The 22,471-nt window shown below is 37.0% G+C and overlaps 1 protein-coding gene across 1 annotated transcript; it reads right to left on the bottom strand.

The window, feature by feature from the left end:
* Positions 1-262: 262 nt before the first annotated feature.
* Positions 263-22,471, bottom strand: LOC136849006 (sperm-associated antigen 7 homolog). The gene is made up of 6 exons (XM_067121833.1): positions 22,077-22,471; positions 17,212-17,279; positions 12,162-12,250; positions 10,782-10,953; positions 6,370-6,526; positions 263-2,602 (listed from the first exon to the last, which is right to left on the bottom strand). Exons 1-6 carry the CDS (start codon positions 22,153-22,155, stop codon positions 2,457-2,459), a joined length of 711 nt encoding a protein of 236 aa, XP_066977934.1. The 5' UTR covers positions 22,156-22,471; the 3' UTR covers positions 263-2,456.

The following is a 22,471-nucleotide window of genomic DNA, read 5'->3' as shown; positions in this document are numbered from 1 at the left end:
GCCAATGGTTTTGGTTGTTTAACCCTTAAGGGACGGGCTAATATAATGCACACCCCCAGACTGGGCAAACTTTAAGGTTGGCCAATTTAAAAAAAAAAAACCATATCAATGGAAAGAGGAAGATATGCAAATGCACATGGTGTAAGAAAAAAAATTCTAAAAAATTTTCCCTACCTTCCACGGGAAGTTGAAAGTGACTACTTACAACACTGTGTGGGGCCTCTTTTACAAAACACTCGTAAATTTTACCAAGTTATACATGTTTTTTCTAGTAATTTATTTTATTTTGTAAAATTATAATTACATCTCACACATTATCATAACAGATAAGAACTAAAAGCAGTAACAAATTCTGAGTATATTTGTTGTAAAATATTTATGTAAGTTTACGAGATCAGGAAATGCAGTACAGTAACTTTTTTTTTATTTATACATGTTTCTATTATTTCTTTGCAAGTTTACAACTATAACTGACATCATATCATAAAAGATAAGAACTAAAACCAACAGTAATCCCTGGGTATATTTATGAGCAAATAAATAAAATGACGTCATGGCAGAGAGAGGAGAAAGACATTCCCCCCTCCAAGTCAAGAACAATACTGAAGTTTCCAAGACGCCCATGATCGAGCTGAGCTGAATTCTTTAGTTGCCACAAATCATTTATGGGCCATTGAAGTATTGGAAACTCTTTCCCACTCGATACAGACAAAATCATATGGCGCGTAATATTAATCTTCCTCAGAGGGGATCCATCCACCACCCAAAACCTGTTTTAGATCCTCTATTGAGGGGACCCGTCCTTTAAGGGTTAATAATTTCAAATACTGTATGTTTTTTCCCAATGGGCTGATTCACTGCACAGGGGTATAGCAGTGTGTTAAGCAGTATCCTTTTGAATCTTGAAGAAATTTTTTGTTCTGATAATGTCTGTAAAGTGTTTTCTGGTACAATAAACATTTTTTGCATCATGAGTTCTTGCCCATTAGTAGGTAGCACATGTATTTTTCTGTATTTAAGTAATATAGTAGGTAGCCCATGTATTAGTCTGTACTTAAGTAATAATGAAAATATTTAAAATCATGAGAATTTTATGAGAAACAAAATATATTAAATTAGCCATATTCTTCTGCTATACATACATATTTTTCTTATAAAATGCTGAGGCTGGCAATTGAGGGTGGCACACATCTATTTGTACAAAGTGAATGGAACAACAATAAGTTCAAGATAGATATTCAGCAATATGCCTTCACTAAAAACAAATCATATTAGCAGTAAATGTACTTAATGACACCACAAGATGATTTCGGAACTGGCATCTTCAGCCACTCACAGAGTACAAATTTATCTCATAAGAGCTATGAAAATGGACCTGGCAGACAAAAGTTCTGTAAAATGCTGCACAAATTTCAAAAATCAACATTTCACATGGCTTCAATAAATGTGTTTCTGTCATTATCAGTACTTTTGTCAGAAGTTACCTTTACAGAGTTAACATGTACTAAATTCTCTCCATTCTCCTCAGGTTGTACAAATACTGCCTAAATTTCTATATAGTCAAGGTTTTCAGCTATGCCTTTTCTTCATGATTTTCTAAGCCTTCCCAATTGTTTTTGTCCCTGTGTATTTTACAGTAGCCAATCACCAAATCAGTATGTAGTATATCCACAAAGTATGTTTTATTTATTTAAGTTCATCTTGGAACTCAATATCTCTGGGGAACTGGCCTCCCAGGGACCAACAAACATGAAGCACTTATACACTTCTTAAATACTGAAATGCATAAGTGGCTACATACAATACACATACACATGACAATAAAAATAAATTTCCGTTGGAGTTTACAGTGAAATAGGGCTTTGTTACTGTAGCATAAGTCTAAATTCTTTGGTCTGTCTATGTAACAAGCAAAGATACTAAGTTAACCTGTACTACGAATGGTTGCATTAGTATATGCATGCATACACAAGTCAAAGAAATATTTTCAGACTAATATAACAGAATCTCTACATAAACTCACTTTTTATCTTTGAAAATTCTGAATCATAAGAGGTAGGTAACAGGAAATGACTTTATCAAAACCTGCCAAATCTGAATTTCCATCTTGCAAAACAGGCAATAACAAATGTTCCCAAACAATCAAATTTCTTGTCAAAATAATGACCATTTGAATTTAGAGGCTAAAACTTAATACATAATGAGGTTTCATACCCACTGGGCAAAAACAAAATTGCTTCTATGATGAATTAGCATGTCTTTACTGTATATGAGGATTCATCCATGTAACTGACAATAAACCCTTCTATGCTTCTTAAGTTTCTTTGGTCTTTGACACAGCAAAATATCTATCAAGGGGAGAGGTACAAGGTATTTTTAAGTAAACTTTAGCAAATGAATTCAAGGTGATTTTAATAATCAATATGACTGCAACCTTTTTAAAAAGAGTAGAATGGTTACGGCTGATTTGTACTTGCATCCTGGCCATTATCATCTTTCTCCTCATCAGCTGCTTCACTATGGTCACGTTTCAGCTTCTTGGCTCGTATGTCGGCAAGAGTTTCTTCAATGGTTCGCTTATCCTTCTTCAATTCACTGCGAACTAGAGATGGCAATAATAAAAAATTATTTTTATTTGAAAAATTTGTAATAGCAATTACTTGTAATATATATTTCTTAAGGAATACACATTCCTGCCACTAATAACTTAAAAAAATTTTACATTTGCAAATTAACCTCAAAACAGTATTTCACTGCATACAAACAATAATTCTACCCATGTTACTTTGGACCAATCAGACTGGGAATGAGAATGACATCATAAAGAGCAATAGAAAACTACAATGCAGACCTGCCTGCAAAAACCTCTTGAATGATGCAAAGGCCATCTAATACGGCAATAAACCACTTACCAACGCCGAAAATCGCTTAACATCGCCGAAAATCTGGTTAACAACATCGTTAGCCAAGCACCATAAAGCCAATTGCTGTTAACCAATGCCGCCGATAAACGAGGACTGCCTGTATTGTTAACATTGTTCCTGAAATGCATATAGATGTTCCTACTGTCTTCCATGCAGCATTGCACATCAATAGTCTGCTTTGTTTCTATCCCATGCACATGAAATTTTTATTGATACTTCTGTCCCTCCTAAGAAAATGACAGCCAAATTATAGTAATGTTCATGCACGGCCAGAACTCTGTGTATCTCTGTGCTTCACATGAGACAGGTAGTATGTATGTGTGTGTGTTTGCTCACCTTGATTGGCAAATAGAGGCTGCCTCTATCTGATAATCAAGGTGAGCAAACACACACACATACATACTACCTGTCTCATGTGAAGCAGTACTTACTATAGATGGTCAGGGCCAGACCCCAGACACAGTGCAGTTTGGCCAGGTACAGTACTTAGCACGAGTACTGTCATGCTCAATGTGATCTTGAGACCAGTTAAGATGCTTCAGAGTAGTCAATAAAGTAATAGGAGAGGCAGGAACAAAAGAGGAGTAGATATCTATAGTAGGTACAGTCACTGCATTGTCTAAAGTCTCCAGTCAGCATATTCCCTACTTCAAGTAAAGGGAGAGAGTGCAGACGTCATCATGGCAGTGAAAGTATGGAGTCATTGTTGAAGGCAAAAAAGGAGAGAACATCAGTGTCTTTCCTGTTGGAGTTGTACTTCTTCCACAAGGAAGGTGACCAAGTACTCTATGCAGATGAAAGATGGCATACACTAATGTCCTTTGTATAAAGAGCAAGCGGAATGAGGGTTAACATTCAAGGGTGACATAAACCTCTCTCACACACAGAGTCATGGCCCAGGCACCTACGCTGTTCTGCATTATGGCCCAGGCACCTATGGTGTTCTGCATTTGTACAGAAGTAAGGCACTGCCATTCTTACAGTAATCAGAACAAAACTCAACATATAATCTAAAGTCATCAACATAAAAAACACGGACTTGTAACAAAAGTTCAGCTGAAGAAAAAGTGACAGACAACCAAGTGAGTGTGTGTGAATTCTCCACTCCCTAACTCACCAGCTGCTGGTTAACTTTATTACCAAACTTCAATGACCGGACCAGCTTCCACTAAAAGTATATCCAACTATGCGACTTCAGATTTGTATCCTCATAGGAACAAATGAATGATTAGGCTGAATAAAATGAAAAATAAGCAATCTTTACAAATCAAAAAGTTAAAGTCAGGGAAACTAGTGCCAGCTGTGCACTGCTAGCCAAACATGAGAAGAACAAACATTTGGCCATTTGAGATAGTAAGAGCCACTGGTAGAATTGACAATTTCATAGACAAAAGCTAAATTATTAGAAATGCATTTACTGTAAAACAAAGTAACTCAGTAAACACTAACATCTGTCTCAGATGCAGGAACAGACTTAATTGCCTTACCACTGGCCAAAACAAAAAAGGTTATACAATTAAGGATTTATTCTTTTAAAAACTGTACAACTTAAATCAAGTCTTGGTAACCATCACATCACGACTTTAGAATGCAGATATACTTTGACATATATGGTAGCACTGCAAGATTACAAGATTAATAGATCCTTGATACATAGAGATCTGGCCGTGCATGAACATTACTATAATTGACTGTCATTTTCTTAGGAGGGACAGAAGTATCAATAAAAATTTCATGTGCATGGGATAGAAACAAAGACTAGTGATGTGCAATGGTGCATGGAAGACAGTAGGAACATATATATGCATTTCAGGAACAATGTTAACAATACAGGCAGTCCTCGTTTATCGGCAGCATCGGTTAACAGCAATCTGGTTTTATGGTGCTTGGCTAACGATGTTGTTAACCTGATTTTCGGCGATGTTAAGCGATTTTCGGCGTCGGTAAGTGGTTTATCGCCGTTGGTAAGCGGTTTATGGGCGTCGATAAGTGCTTTATCACTGTTGGTAAGCGGTTTATCGCCGTTGGTAAGCAGTTTTTGGGGTTGATAAGGAGCTTGGGTGAAATACAGTATTTACTGACAATGTCACCAGAGCTCTGATGATACTGGTAGTATAATCTGAAAATTTCCATTCATCTTCCAAAATTCTTGTTCTATTTCCCAGTTTGAATTTTTATAGTTTCTGGATCCTAACTAATTATACCAACATCACAAGATAACACAGACAATCAAGGCACTCTCTATTTAAATAAAAGCTACAAGATCAATTTTCATCATCCTTAAGAAGCACCGAAAGAATGGAATTCAACAATGTAATTGTTGAATCAACACTTACGCAAGCCTTGAAACAGGCAGCGTTACATAAATTTCCTCATACTGTATTACGAAAAAAATATGTCAATAGAAAAACAGTAAAATGTTTAAATACCAAACATACTTGAAAGCAATGGGAAACACCAATTGGATCTTTTCATTGTTCCTTAAATAATAGGCAAAGCTGGAAAATGGTTCTGCAATAAGGATACATATCAGGTACAGTAAAAGATATTTACTCAAGATGCTTTGGCTTAAAGGTCCTTTGACTCAGCTTTGTTTTTCCCTCATATCATCACCTAATATACAACGGATAAAGGCAGTCCCCAGTTACTGGCGGGGGTTCCGTTCTGACAGCGCGATGATAAGCGAAAATTGCCAGTAACCAAAAATCGGCAATTTTTTAACTGGAGATCGGCAACTCTGTTAGGTATGTATCAGCGCCAATACCCAATTATCGGTGCTGATAAGCGGGAATCGGTGCATACCAGCGCCAAAAGCTGGCAATTTTCGTCACTAGACAAGCACCATAAAACCTTATCACGATAACCGAGCGCGCTGATAACCGGGCACTGCCTGTAATCCTGTAGATAAAACAGATCCAAAGATGGTGGAATTAAACTTGGTCCATCAAGTATATTGCTAACTTTGTAATCAGGGCATACTGTCAGTCCTATGCAAAATTTTTTCATAGTTGGACTAAACACTGGCATTAAGCAACATTTTCTCGTTACCTCTGCATGAAATACATTGTACCACAATTAGCTCTCATGAGCAAACTGACTTGCATCTTTCTTTTGTAGCCTTCATTCTATTAACTAATCAACACATGGAAGAAACAGTTGTGAAAACACTAACTAGATGAATCTCTAGAAAAATACATTTTACAAACAATTAACAGCAAATGCTTACTACTCATTCTTTTTGCATGATTAATTATTACACACTCAAAATGCAAACAACAATAATTTAAGTTTTCCAAAACATACTACTATCAAAAATAGTCAAGCTCAATATATAAAAACAAAGTGAAAACAATTTTTTTTTATAATATGCTCTATTATCATTTTATTCTAAATATAACTCTTAAAAGACTACAAATGAGACAAAAGTATGCTGATGCAAACTTACCGAACCCAAACTGTTTATTAACTTCTAAAATTCTGGCTGCTTCTTTTCCGGTTTCTTTACCAACCAATCTCTCATATTTTTCAATAAACTTATTGGAACCTGGATCATTTTTCAGCTTTTGAGTTCTGATCTCATCTTCCAGTCGTTGCTGTTCTTTCTGTTGAAAAATTGTAAAAATAATAATTAATTTTTATTCTACTTCACATATCTTATGTAATCTATGAACTTCACAAATATGTAAATTTTCATACAAAAATACCTTTGTGGATGGATATTAGTTGTAGTTTGTCTCAAGTGGCACGTCAAGGCACGTTTGGATGGTACAAGCTTCAGTGTTATGATGCTTTGGAACCAGATGTGCTGACTTCTGCCTTTTCATTCATTCTCACTGGGCTCTTCCTGCTTAGCTTTGCAAGCTCTTTATTATACCTTGCTACAATTCTTATTTTTCATTTATGAACAATTCATTTTGATGAATCCTATGAGCCCAAACATATGACCCTTAGTGATCTTGTTGAACCATTCATTTCTCTCAAAATCGCTCATGGTACACCATTTGTTCTTTGCAACATCCCTTTGACCCCAGCTATAGTGCTTTCTATCCTGCATTTTTCTTCCATTTCCCTTGATCTTTTTGAACTCTGCTTGCAATTTCTTTACCTTGTTCCATTTCTGATTCTCACTTAATATCAATGTAATGAGGGTCTCTCACAGTGACTCAGTAGTCTAATCAGCCTACAACTGTTACTCTTAAGTATCCCCTATCATTCAGACACGCACGTTTCTTTGTCCTACGTAACTTTACACATCGTCTGGGTGTACATTTTACATATACTGATTTTTTCCTGTGTTGTAAGATGATTTTGAAATAATATTTACTGTATAGGTATATATTATAGGATAGTACTACTGTACAGAGCATATCTAAAATACGTGGGTAGTATAGAAAGACAGGACACGTTTGTTACGTCATGTTAGTATTTTCATGATTACGTACAAATGTACATTTATGATAAAAAAATGATTTACTACAGTCAGTTCTTGGGTTAGTACTCACCAGCTCCCATAAATTTATGAAAAAATTCTTGTCCGTCATCTCTCTCTCTCTCTCTCTCTCTCTCTCTTTCAGTATACATATTTAATGAGAAAACTGCAAAATATCTATGACATGTTATTTTACTTACAGAATCCATTTATACTATATTGATGTAATCATCATAAAATATTTAAAATCTGAATTTTATAAATAGGCAAAAAACACGAAAATAAGCAAATCCAGCAAGTTCATGACAGATTGACGAAGGTAGTGTTGTGTTGCCATAATTTCTGCTTTATCTGATTTATTGTACCGTATTTCATTACGAGTTTAGTTGACTATGATTATCACACATTACAACAGTACACAAGAGAATATTTTATCACTGTTGAAATTTCATCTCTAATCACCATAAAAATATTTAAAATCTGAATTTCATACGTAGGCAACACTTAACATTCTTACTCTTCTCCCAGCGATTGTGAAGTCTCGTCACCAGCAAGTTACTGTGATCTGATGTTAACACTAAAGTTCTCTCTCTCTCTCTCTCTCTGAGATAAGAGAGATTGATTTTTTATGCATATACAGTATGTTTATTTGTTTTATACAGTATAATTTTATAAATAAACATGATACTACTTTGTCATTCATTTTTTCATATTTTCCATGCATAATTACTGTATAAGTTTTTTCATTTCAATAAAAGCAGACCGGAAAATAAAATTAAAATAATTAGAGAATATTTCAGATACTACACTGTAGGCTCTATCATCCAAAAACACTTTACAGTACAGTAAAAAAATTAAAATACATTTTACATTACCCTTAATGAGAGAGAGAGAGAGAGAGAGAGAGAGAGAGAGAGAGAGAGAGAGAGAGAGAGAGAGAGAGAGAGAGAGAGAGAGAGAGAGAGAGAGAGAATCGTAAACTTGTTAAGCTCATTCTGGGGGCCACCTGTCATTCCAGGGTGGGCCCCAGAATGAGCTTAAAAGTTTACAATTTGTATTACAGATTTATTTGATTTGTACTAAACATTTTATAGATATTTTGCTGTGTTTAAATTAATATTTACATTTGAAAATTACAATATCATTTGTTCTTATAAAAATGTATTTAGTCATGAAAATAAAATGAAAATACAGTAATTAGTGAATACTGCTCTTTGAAAAAATTTGCAAATTAGTGAAAATTCCTCCGCGGACAAGTCAATAATTTGTTCCACAACAAAATGAAACATGGAAATGTGAAACGCGTAAAAAAAGGGTGCACTGTACATTGTGTATGTATAGTGCAAGATGCATTTTCAGGAGACTACACTATGCTATGATTTCTATACATATCTCAGTTTTGGTAGATGCCACTGATAATGCATATTATATCTGAGTTAGCTTTTAACTAATGACTAAGCCTAAAAGGAAAAGTTCATTAGGTTAAATGAAAATCTTCATACATTAAATTAGTCTTACCAACCTTGTGAATTGTCTAAGAATTCATTACTATTTATTATAATTAACAACCACTTACTACGTAGTGTGCAAGACACTGGAATAAACAACAGCAAGTACCGTACTGTACCGACATATTTACTGCATTCATAAATAAAGTGAGTTGCATTTTTAAACCCAGCTCTTTTAATTTACAGAAAACACATCACCAAAAGGCGTTTGATTTAGTAACTAATGGCTGTGATGATGTCAGTAAAATGCAATCAGCTGATGACTTTAGGAATAGGAACATTATAAAAATGCAAGTGGCGCCTGATCGCTATGTTCATAAATTATAATAATAAGATAATAATATGACAATAATGCATGAAGTATAATTGCATACAGTAAGTAAAATAACAGTTTTATTAAAATTATCATTATTCTAAATATTACACCTGTATTATTTCTTTGAAATGAATATGCAGTAATGTATATCAATCTTCTCTCTCTCTTCTCTCTCTCTCTCTCTCTCTCTCACTCTCTCTCTCTCTCAGGTTTAAAGAAACAAAAGCAGCAGAGATTTGGGTTTTCGCTGAAAACAAATCACAAAAGCTTGAAGTGCCATAAAACAATGATAGGTGCCAGGAGATCAGAATTTGACAGTGCACTTATCAAGTGGTTTATGCTCTGACTAAGCGAAGGTGTACGCATTTCCGGAGCAGGCCAGAATTTTCATAAGGAACTTCTGTAAACCTAATGAATGACAATGACTCATAAGCTTTGTTCTACTTTTGATAACACAGCAATATAAATGTGGAATGAGCTGGCAAGACTTTGTTTACAAGAGGGGGTTTTTAGGGGTGAATTCTGTCACCCGGCACTTTCTACGGTCTAGCAGTGGCCTGGTCCCAAGGGTGCCGGTTTTAAGAGGTTGGACTGTAATTACTTTTGTTTCACCTCCAGACACTAGGAGGAGGGGTGATGAGCAGTGCTACCTGCTTGCTTACCTGAGTTGAGCAGAATTTTCTCTTGCTAATGAAACTCACTTAAATATTTTGTTTTTGTTGATGAAATTATTTTTAATTATACTTTTGGATGAAAGTCATAATATAAAATACTTATAAGTTAAAATGTCATTACTGTATTCAGTGGATATCCATAATGATACTATAAAACAAAGATAAACAGAATAAGATATAATAAAAAAATATTTACTCCATGCAAAAATACAGAAATAAGCACGCCTTAAGTTTGAAGAAACAAAATGAAAGCTACTTTCAGTTCCAGTACTAACTAGCTGTTGTTTTCTAGTTGGCTGGCAAATAAGTAACTATGAACAACTTATATTACCAAAATAAAATTAGTGTACTGTACATGGAAAGCAACAAATGCAACCCTAAAGCAATACTAGTTGCTCATATTTCCACACCAACAAAAAAGGCACACTGTACTAACATGAAATTCTTAAAATAAATGACCATAACCAAACCAACTGTCAGTTATTCTATCCTTTACATCTTCAAAGACTGAAGATAAAGACCAATCAATTAGCCACCTCTTAATTATATCTGCTGTACTACATTGTAAGAGAAAACATAATATGGAAAATAAATGCAAATAACCTCAGAAATATGGGTCACAGAAGCAAATAACATCCGATCACTAAAGCAGCACACAAAGAATGATTTTGACTCCTGCTGGAAACTCTGTGGTTACATCTGTGCACTGGCAGTACCAGCTGTCTGCAAGTCTTTATTTTAATCAGGGGACTACAGTAATGTGCCTAGGACTACTTGTGGAACATTATAAAAAGCCAATTACTGTATAATTAATGGGTTTGTGGTTAAACAGCTCCATTGGGAAATGGAAAAATAATCTATCACTTGTTGCTTCTTATTCTGTTACTTCCATTAAATTCCTGAATTTAAAAAGCTCTGTTAATTACTAACCAGTCTTGCTTCTTCTTTAAATTTTTCAGGATCCCATTCTTCTCCATTTTTATATGCTTCCAATTCCTCTTCTGTTAATGGATACTCTTTCTTGAAGACCATCACATGGCGGTCAACATCCTCCACACCAAAAACATATGTAGTGAGTCCTGCAACATCTGCGACATCTCTCCTAAAATTACAACATACTGTTAAGTACATAAATTCAGCAATTTATTTTGGTAAAAGGTATACAAATGCAGTAATCCTTCAATTACCTGTAAGTATACAAATGCAGTAATCCTTCAATTATCTGTATCCCCATTATCCAGAACTCAACATTATTTGAACACCTGGACCAGGGATCAAGGTCCCAGACAAAAATTTCAAAAAATTTTAAAAACCTGCCCTCTGATGGTTGGCAGTGCTGCGCAGCCTCAAGACAACATTGGTAACACTGCTGACACTTGAACAGACTGGGAAATGGTTTTGGGGAAAACAACGCTGCATATATCACACTACAGGCAGTCCCCAGTTATCGGTGGGGGTTCCGTTCTGACAGTGTGATGATGACCGAAAATCGCCAATAACTGAAAATTGCCAATACCTGAAAATTGGCAATTTTTGGTGCTTATCAACACCAAAAATTGCTTATTTTCAGTTATCGGTGCCTCTATTAGGTATGTATCAGTGCCAATACCCAATTATCGGTGCTAACAAGTGGAAATCAGCGAATTTTGGCAGCGAAAATTGCTGATTTTCGTTGCTAGGCAAGCCCGTAGACCCGGATCGCCAATAACCGAGCCCGCCGATAACCAGGGACTGCCTGTACTGTACTGTGTTATTACTGATAACTATTGCATGGACTAACCACTACAGTACTTCAAAAATTAAAAGCCATGATAAACTGACCAGTCTATTGCCATACTTGCATTTTGCTTCCCGCTATACAAACTACTGAACAAGAACGATACAAAATTCATAAAGCAATGTACAGTAAACCCCCCTGTATTCGCAGTCTCATGATTCACGGACTCACCTATTCGCGGATTTCTCTATGAAGCATATATAGACATTCAGGGAAAATTTGCCCATTCGCTGTATTTTTCACTGAGAAATATTCACTAATTACTGTATTTTCATATCATTTTCTTGACTAAATGCACTTTTTGTAATAAAACTATTAAAATACTCAGGTATAAGCATTTTTAGATTTTTTTTTTGTGTTTGAACTACGAAAATAGGCAGTTCTAAGTGTTTTTAGAAGGGTTTTAAGTATTCACGGATTTTAGTTATTCACGAGGGGGGGGTGTGGTATGCATCCCCAGTGAATACGGGGGTTTACTGTAATTAAATAGAGTACTGTACTGGAAACAGGAGTAAAAACTACTGTTTACTTACACAATGCTCCGAGCCACTCTGTCCATTGGCTCAAATTCCTTCTTTGTTAGACTTACATTCTGAATAAATCTGTTGATTCGTTCTTCAATCTGAAATGGAGAGGAAAAAGTATTACTTACTCTGAATGGGTACAAAGATCACAAGTCTCCTAAGAAAAGGAAGAAAGAGTGAAAGCCTGCTGCAAGCACCTGGAAAAGAAGAAATAAATCAAGGAAGAACAATACTGTATCTTAAATATTAAATAATAAATTACAGACTGGTAAATGCAATATACAGTAATCCTTCAATTATCCAGATCACCATTATTCAGAACTCAACACTATCTGACATACCAAGGCCCCGAATATATGATATAAATTTTAAAAATTTGAAAAACTGATCTCCGATGGTTGGTAATGCAGCGCAGCCTCGGGAAAATGTTGGTAACACTGCTTACACTCATAAACAGACTAAGAGAATGTCTTTGGGAGTGGAGGAGGTGCCATGGGAGAGGAGGGGCAGTAAGGCTCTGTAGAGGAACTCACTCAGAGAAGGGGTTGTTTTGGAAGGTGGGTGGAGATGGGGAGCAGTCTCCCCTGGCTGAGAAAGGGTGTGGTTTCAGTGTTGGATGGGTGAAGAGGGCTAGGAAGACACTGACTTGCATGAGCTTGTTTTGTTTCCTGCTTTTATGTTTATGATAATTAATTTTTATTGATGGATATGTACAATACTGCACATAACTTGTACTGAGATAAAGGCAGACTCCACTTATTGGCGGCATCGGTTAACAGCGTTTCAGTTTTACAATGTCGTTCACCAGATTTTTGGCACAACTAAGCAATTTTCGGCACCAGTAAACAGTTTACCAATGTCCGTAGTTTATCTGCATCGGTAAGTGATTTAAAACCATAATTATTGTGATGTTGCAGTTTTTTGGCAGTAGTCTAGCAACGAAAAACTGCGATTTTTGGTGCCGATTTCCACGTATTGGCACTGATAATTGTGTATTGGCACCGATAAATACCTAACAGAGGTGCCGATAAACGAAAATTAGTGGTTTTCAGTGTTTATCGGCACTGATAAGCACCGAAAATCACCAATTTTCGGTTATCGTCATGCTGTCGGAACGGAAGCCCTGCTGATAACCAGGGACTGCCTGTATAGAGAGAGAGAGAAAGAGAGAATAACAGGTGAGGTATTACTTACATTTAAGCTTATGTGTTGTGGTGTACAATATATAGGGAAATTAGATAGAAAAGAGAAAAAGAAAAGAGAGAGAGAGAAATATAGAAAAGACAAAAAGTTAGGAGAGAGAAGGAGAGAGAAGTATGAATAAAAAGAGAGGCGAAGAACACAGTGATAACGCCCAAAAGCTGTTGTTGTTATTGTGATTCCAATACGCTGATTGAGGCAGGATGTCTGCATGAACCATAAGCAGTATATCGTGTTGACGCCATAAAAACAGTCGTAAATGTGAGAAATAATGGCCTCGCGATTAAGCTAACCAATTCATGAGTCAGCACAGCCTAAATGCTTACAGCAGCTGGTTCTATAATCCCGCCTTCTCAGGGAGGCGTTTTCATGGAAACTCCAGGAAATTTGGGGCTGGACAAAGTGATGTACTTCTACAACCTCCAATCAAACATACTAGGGAGGGGTCTTTCACACACCCTCCTAAGATCACCTCCAATCAAGTCCTCTAAGGAGAGATTTGAATCACACCCACTACAGTCCTTCCAATCAGCTACTTGAAGGGGGAGGCCTTGCTGATTAATCCTTCCAATAAGGCTAGAAGGAGGTGGAGATTGCAGATAACAAGAATTCTAGGGGTTCAACAGGCTGGAGAACGCCAGGAGAGAAAGATCAGAACTGTGTCCTTCAAGGGAGAGTACGTCTCCCCTCGCTTCAGTGTTCCCCATAGAGACTGAGTCTAAGTTTATAGCTCCAGAGTGATTCTTTCTATCACTGTAACTTGTTAATTTTGTACTGATCCTTATAATACTAAGTACTAATTAAAGTGAGGAAATTACCGATCTCGTCTCTATATGCCTTTCTGAGAGATATCAATATTTAATTTAATTAATATCAAGAAGATAGCACATCATCAGCAAAGCGATGCTGAGGGACACATCTAAAAGAAACCAAGGTAAGAAGTGAGAGAAACTAAAAAATTATACAAAACAGAAAGAGGAGAAAGAAGATCCCCTTAACATAAATTGTGGCAGCCGTAATTGGATCCAGAAGGCGAGACAAAACAAACGAACATTAATGAAATTATTAGTGCAATTATTTAAGTTACCGTGAAACGAAATTCTACAAAACGAACTTGATTTTTTACGACGACGAGCAAAATATATCTGAAGGAATAAAACACTCCAGCGAACAAAAGTTATGTGAAGAAATACCAGCTTACAAGAAAAGGTCGAGTGTGAATAAAAACAGTATTAGTGCGTTCCGAAGCAAAAACATTTAGAACTGTTACCGTCAAAAAATTGAGCAAGACGCCGACAGCGATAATAAGCCCAGTGTTTGTGACATTTCATCGAAGTGATTGAAAAACTGCGCACAGAACTTACAAGATTCCGAAGGCGGAAAACCACAGCGAAAAACAACGCAGATGTAGTGAAATTTTTTTACGAGGATACGGCGGCGAAGAATCGCAGTGAAGGCACAACATTTAGCAATATCACGATATCAGCAAAACAACCACAGTAAGTTGGCAAGAAATGAAAATACTGTCCGTTCTCTCTATTAATAAGTAAATAAGTGAAGATATGTATTTTTTTTGCATCTTTTAATAAGATTGAAATTTAAGAAAACTCTCTCTCTAGTGAATAAAATTCCTTTTGCATAAATACCAGCTTTACTCTCTCCATGATAATTAATTATTTAGTAAATAATTTAGATATGGAATTAGTTATTTTTTTTTCTTCACTCGGTTGGTGATGATTATTTGAGAAGTTATATATATATATATTCTCTGTACTTATTGTGATGAATTTTTATGATATGATGCCCAATTTCATATAAGAATTTCTTTTGTGTATTAAAAAAGGTTTTACTTGTGCACTTGAACTCAACAGAGAATAATTTTTTTGTGACAATTTGCCAAATTGTTTTAATTTTGGTACAATATAACAAAAATTTTTTATGATTGATGTACTCTGATTGAATAATTTTTTTTTTCGTGTGTGGACATGCAACAAGTGTTTGACGAATTACTGAACACTGTTAGACATTCACATTACGATTTAAGACTGTCGACAATTAGACGAAGTGGAATTTCAAGACTAAATTCCCACTCTGCTGTAGTGCAAGGAAACACTAACAATAATAACACAAATAACCAGGACCAAATTAGTATTAATTACTGAATATAAGTCGATCATCCACACTCAGGATAGGAGACGGTTCTAGACTATGAGCCCTAATCTTGGCTCTAGAGGTCGCCTTCCTTTTCCTATCTCTATCTAGTTTTTCTAAATGAGATTTCAATACCTTCCACTGCCTTTCGTCCCAATCCTTACATTCGACATGCATCAAGTTCTCTGAACATACTTGCCCTCTACAGTTACAGGAAATAGTATGGGAGTCGTAACTTGCCTTTGTCAAGCGGGTTTTACAACCCTCCCTACATTATCTAATGCTGGAGGATATAGAGTTCGACATCATTATCGTCACAAATCGAAATGAACTATAAAAAATGAGCTGTAGGCTACCAGAGGAGTCAATACATCAACGAATCCTGGAATGATATTCCTGAAAAAGCGATGAACAATTTAAACCAAGCTGCTGCAAAACTTCGAGGTTACACCGAAGGCTGGCAGAAAAGAAGTGAGCGCCTTTGTTTTGTTGTTTCTATTGTTCCCCAACAGAGGGCGAGGTAGTCATCTACATGAAAACGACAGTAGCACTAGTGCGATTTTTCAAATTTTGAGCTGCAGCGTGACTGGAAAGGCATAGCTATGTAATTACTTGGTAAGTTACTTATATGAAAAAGCAGACTGAGCAATCTGCTGCGGTGTAGGTCATCTGTGGCTCCTGCGTAATAACATCCCAGTAGTGATAAAAGGAACAAATGTTTATCAATACCTACCAAATCTTAGCTACCTATATCATTGTATAAGCAGCAAACACTTCAAATTAAAACAGGCTGACATGGCCACATGTACATGTCCACAGTATGATGTAAAGCAACATGACCAATGGGTCTTATCCATAAAATAATAGTACAATAATGTATAAAATATTAATTTACAATTACTGTACAGTAAACCCCCAGTATTCCCATTCTCATGATTCATGGACTCACGTGTTCGCGGATTTATCTGTGGAAAGTATCTACCCATTATTCACGGAAAATTCGTCCATTCGCGGTATTTTTCACTGAGAAATATTCACTAATTGCTGTACTTTCACATCATTTTCAAGACTAAAAGCACTTTTTGTGATAAAACTATTAAAATGCTCAGGTATAAGCATTTTTAGAGGGTTTTTCTTGTGTTTTAACTACCAAAATAGGCAGTTCTAAGTGTTTTTAGAGGGTTTTTCAGTATTCGTGGGCTTTAGCTATTTGCGGAGGGGGGAAGGGGGGGAGGTGCGGTATGCATCGCCCACGAACACGGAGGTTTACTGTATTTCCCCTCAGTAAGAACACAGATAGTTAACATCAGCTTCCTTCAAGCACAGAGAAACAGTTTAAATAATATACTATAAGTTCAAACACCTTACTGATATTCAATTAACATGTGCAACTAAGCGAGAATGAGCAAGGAACTGTAACAAGGTAATGAAAATTAGCTAGGCTGATAATCTAAATGCACCCAGAAATATCCCCTAACCAGAGAACAATAGAAACTAGGGTTTGCCTTTTAATGGTTTGGCACTTAGGCTATATAAGCGAAAGCAGGCTAGTTATAATGGTAGGACATTGCTCAACACTTCCCTCACAGGCTACACTATTCTTATACAATAAAAAATAAAGGTTCAATATGAGAGTCACATAAAGAATAACAAACTGTATACCATGGCAGAACTTAAATACATAGAATTTAAAACTGAAGTAACTTACATGTTTTCTGAACTGAGCTAGCCTTTTTCTTTCCTTATTTTTAGCTTCCTCAGCTGCCTTCATTTGTTCTGCAAATATGGAAAAGAAATTAATTCTATAACATTTCAACATCTGCACATACAACTGGAAATACAGTATAGGTCAACGATCATTAATCCGGCATCACTGGGACCTTCAGGGTGCCGGATTAGTGATTTTGCCAGATTACGGAATGGTTGGGTTATATTACACTTAACCCAACAATTAACCACCTCATCCTACCTTTAAAATATCCCTTAAATCAGTGCAAATTGGTTAATAAGGAGAAAAGAAACATAAAATGAAAATCAAGTGAAATTTTAATGATGCACAAACAAAATAAATGGTACAGGTAGGTGTTGAGTTACGACGTGGTTAGGTTCTTGCATGCAGGTTGGATGTCAAATTTTGATGTAAATCAGTTTGCAATTCAGTCTACATGTATATATATGCTACCCCACAGCCTAACTCCTTTTACCTACAGCCTACCACGGTTTTATTACCATGAGTATATTTTTATACAATAACTTTCTTATTCTTTACCATAATTATTAATTTTGCTTAGAATTCAGTAAATTTGCCTTTTTACATTGTTGTATTCCTTTATCATGAATTATACTTAGCAAGTACGTATTACATCATTCATATTGCGCTGTAGATTAGACTCTTATTATGTTGTTTTTAAGAAATGTATTAAATAGGTATTATAAATCTTCTGTTTTACTGTAATCATCAATTTCTCATTTTGCCTTGTAAATATCACAGAAACTTTGTGTCTGTAACTCACCCAGTGTTTAAATCAAGCATGATGTCCTATGCAAAGACATACATACCATTTATCTTTTGTTTTTTTTTAGTTTTAACTGGGTATCATAATTATATATTTACAGTACACAGGAGAATATTTTATCACTACTGACATCAGATTTCGTTTCACTAATTAATTTTCCAATTCACCTCAATGTTTTGTAACTTGCCCCACATTTACATCTACAGTCGACGCCTATTTGCAGAATTTTTCATCGAAAAATATTCACTAATTACTATATTTTCATATTTTTGTGACTAAATACATTTTTCATGATAAAACTATTAAAATAGGCAGGTATAAGCATTTTTAGAGGGGAGTTTTTGGTGTTTGAACTATCGAACTAGGCAGTTAAAAGTGTTTTTAGAGGGGTGTCAAGTATTCATGAATTTTAGCTATTCATTGTGGTCCCTATCCCCCATGAATCCTGGGGGTTGACTGTACATTTCATATGCTTCAGTGGTAAGCCAGTGAAAACTGCGCCCAAATTAAAAATAAGTTTAACCTTATTTTAGTTGACACTGATGAATATCAAACTGTAGTAAAAGTTAAGTATATCTTAGTTTAACCAGACCACTGAGCTGATTAACAGCTCTCCTAGGGCTGGCCCAAAGGATTAGATTTATTTTACGTGGCAAAGAACCAACTGGTTACCTAGCAACGGGACCTACAGCTTATTGTGGAATCCGAACCACATTATAGCAAGAAATGAATTTCTATCACCAGAAATAAATTCCTCTAATTCTTCATTGGCCGCTCGGAGAGTCGAATGCTGGGCCAACAGCGTGCTAAATTCCTAATGTAAAGGACCAACGGTCTGTATGTTGTGTCGGAACAAACTGACTTTTCCTGTACTATTTTGGTTGCTTATCAAGAATTTACCATTATTTACTGTCGGTCAACTGTAATTAACTTCAGAACTGATTACGTTTTTGTATGCTGGCCATCCTGGAATGCTATCGCACATGCGTAGTACTATAAGGGGTCCAGGCCAACTAAGTAACATGGCCTACTAGGTTGGGTTAAGTTAGGATACTTTAGGTTAGTTTAGTAAGATTCCTTTTATAATAGATTTCCTTTGCCAATCCCTTCTTGAACATATGACTCCCTAATGACTTTCGTATTTGCGGAACCGTTCCATATAGTCTGTGCGGAGCTATTACTTAGAAATACTGTTAAACCCACATTTGAACACAGAGGGTTTGTATCTGTGTAAGAGCAAAGACATAGACTGAATTAATAAAAAAAAAAGAACAGTAAATAGGCTAGGCTATGTTGGTCAACAACTACTGGGAATCAGGCCGTAGTAGTAGTCTGCAGTTGAACCAAAATTTTATTAAAAGCATTATTCTGATGACATATCTGCTAACACGGACTACAGTTAGTGGTATTTCTAAGTAATAGAGACACCACGGGTATTTAGCGAGAAATGGCAGTTTCTTATAGTATTTTGGTTGCTTATTTACAATTCAACGTTATTTTTGGCGGTCGGCTGTAATTAACCTGTAATTGTCCCCTGAAGTCCATCTAACAACAAGACAGAGGGTTTCTGTTTCGAATGGTCCATATCCCGTCCGGCGAGTGCAGTACCTTGAAACTGGTTTTTCCACACTTTTGGGCTTCTGACACTGGCAGTGCATTTGTTTGTTGTTGGCCAAATGGAATGTCCCTTCGCCGTGTTTATTACTGGCCCGGGGAGGGGGGAGCTACCCATACGTTAACAAGTTATTGCACTTGCCAGACGGGATATGAAGCGTCAAACAGACGTGCGGTGCTCTGTCTCGTGAAGATCGCGTATGGAAACCCCGGATTCCCATCGGGGTCCCCATTACCGTAGGGTAGAGTTCAAAGGTAAATTGTAAGTTAATTACAGCCGACCGCCAAAAATTAACGTTAAATTGTTAATAAGCATCCAAAATACTATAAGAAACTACCATTTCTCGCTAAATACCCGCCGCGTACCTATAACTTAGTTCTACCCAGTTAGCTATCCTAGTTGCAACACGGACTACAGTTAGCTATCCTAGTTGCAACACGGACTACAATTAGCTATCCTAGTTGCAACACGGACTACAGTTAGCTATCCTAGTTGCAACACGGACTACAGTTAGCTATCCAAGTTGCAACACGGACTACAGTTAGCTATCCTAGTTGCAACACGGACTGTTAGCTATCCTAGTTGCAACAAGGACTACAGTTAGCTATCCTAGTTGCAACACGGACTACAGTTAGCTATCCTAGTTACAACAAGGACTACAGTTAGCTATCCTAGTTGCAACACGGACTACAGTTAGCTATCCTAGTTGCAACACGGACTACAGTTAGCTATCCAGTTGCAACACGGACTACAGTTAGCTATCCTAGTTGCAACACGGACTACAGTTAGCTATCCTAGTTGCAACACGGACTACAGTTAGCTATCCTAGTTGCAACACGGACTACAGTTAGCTATCCTAGTTGCAACACGGACTACAGTTAGCTATCCAAGTTGCAACACGGACTACAGTTAGCTATCCTAGTTGCAACACGGACTACAGTTAGCTATCCTAGTTGCAACAAGGACTACAGTTAGCTATCCTAGTTGCAACACAGACTACAGTTAGCTATCCTAGTTGCAACACGGACTACAGTTAGATCCTAGTTGCAACACGGACTACAGTTAGCTATCCTAGTTGCAACATCGACTACAGTTAGCTATCCTAGTTGCAACACGGACTACAGTTAGTTATCCTAGTTGCAACATCGGACTACAGTTAGCTATCCTAGTTGCAACACGGACTACAGTTAGCTATCCTAGTTGCAACACGGACTACAGTTAGCTATCCTAGTTGCAACATCGGACTACAGTTAGCTATCCTAGTTGCAACACGGACTACAGTTAGCTATCCTAGTTGCAACACGGACTACAGTTAGCTATCCTAGTTGCAACAAGGACTACAGTTAGCTATCCTAGTTGCAACACGGACTACAGTTAGCTATCCTAGTTGCAACATCGGACTACAGTTAGCTATCCTAGTTGCAACACGGACTACAGTTAGCTATCCTAGTTGCAACATCAGACTACAGTTAGCTATCCTAGTTGCAACACGGACTACAGTTAGCTATCCTAGTTGCAACACGGACTACAGTTAGCTATCCTAGTTGCAACATCGGACTACAGTTAGCTATCCTAGTTGCAACACGGACTACAGTTAGCTAAGTTGCAACACGGACTACAGTTAGCTATCCTAGTTGCAACAAGGACTACAGTTAGCTATCCTAGTTGCAACACGGACTACAGTTAGCTATCCTAGTTGCAACACGGACTACAGTTAGCTATCCTAGTTGCAACACGGACTACAGTTAGCTATCCTAGTTGCAACACGGACTACAGTTAGCTATCCTAGTTGCAACACGGAATACAGCTAGCTATCCTAGTTGCAACATCGGACTACAGTTAGCTATCCTAGTTGCAACACGGACTACAGTTAGCTATCCTAGTTGCAACACGGACTACAGTTAGCTATCCTAGTTGCAACACGGACTACAGTTAGCTATCCTAGTTGCAACACGGACTACAGTTAGCTATCCTAGTTGCAACACGGACTACAGTTAGCTATCCTAGTTGCAACACGGACTACAGTTAGCTATCCTAGTTGCAACACGGACCAGTTGCTATCCTAGTTGCAACACGGACTACAGTTAGCTATCCTGGTTGCAACACGGACTACAGTTAGCTATCCTAGTTGCAACACGGACTACAGTTAGCTATCCTAGTTGCAACATCGGAAACATCACAAGGAAAGTGGGCTTACGCCAGCACGCTCGGGTGACCTACGAAATTAACTTCTTATCCCGGCCTATTGTACTCCGTGCCACTGATCTCAAGAGCCTAGGTTAGCGACTGAACGTCTAAGAGTTACAAGTCTACATTTAGGGTAGGGTAGGAACTGTCTGCCTGAACGGAAAGCGCACTACACGCCTAATTCTAGTTGGCATGGCTTGGCAAATGAGCTGAGCCTGGCAGAACAAGGTAATTTAAAAGACTAGCCGAGCCTACCTCTCATCATTTGTTTATGTTTATCATTGACAGCGGGAGGCTTGTCCATCTTGCTCATAATGGAATCTAGCAAATCCATTTTGAAGCAGTTGTACTTTCCGTCGCACAAATGAAAAATTCCTATCAAGCACTGCGTCGAGATCAAAACAACAACAAAAGCGCACAGAGATCTCAGAAGCGCTCAGCTCAGGTTCAGTGTTGAAATTCAGGATTAGCCTTTGCAACGGCTCCTCTTATTTACTGCGGTGGTGTTTTCTTACGCTTGGATATTGTCTTCTTTTATTTTCTCTGCTCTTTTCTCTACACATATTGTAAGATTTAGTTTTGCTTTTCAACATTACTTTCACAGAATACAAACTTTCCAACTATTCCATTCGTGTCCACTTCATAAGGCT

Source organism: Macrobrachium rosenbergii, chromosome 20, assembly GCF_040412425.1.
Source record: "Macrobrachium rosenbergii isolate ZJJX-2024 chromosome 20, ASM4041242v1, whole genome shotgun sequence".
NCBI classification, from domain to species: Eukaryota; Metazoa; Arthropoda; class Malacostraca; order Decapoda; family Palaemonidae; genus Macrobrachium; species Macrobrachium rosenbergii.
Note: the sequence above shows the minus strand (reverse complement) of the source record. Positions and strands in the feature narration are given on the sequence as shown.

Excerpts from the sequence above, each read along its gene's own strand:
- LOC136849006 (XM_067121833.1), bottom strand. The coding sequence starts at position 22,155 with ATGGATTTGCTAGATTCCATTATGAGCAAGATGGACAAGCCTCCCGCT. Across the intron at positions 12,251-17,211 it reads TAGCTCAGTTCAGAAAACAT|ATTGAAGAACGAATCAACAG; the intron begins GTAAGTTACTTC and ends TCTCCATTTCAG. Across the intron at positions 6,527-10,781 it reads TTAAAGAAGAAGCAAGACTG|AAAGAACAGCAACGACTGGA; the intron begins GTTAGTAATTAA and ends ATTTTTCAACAG.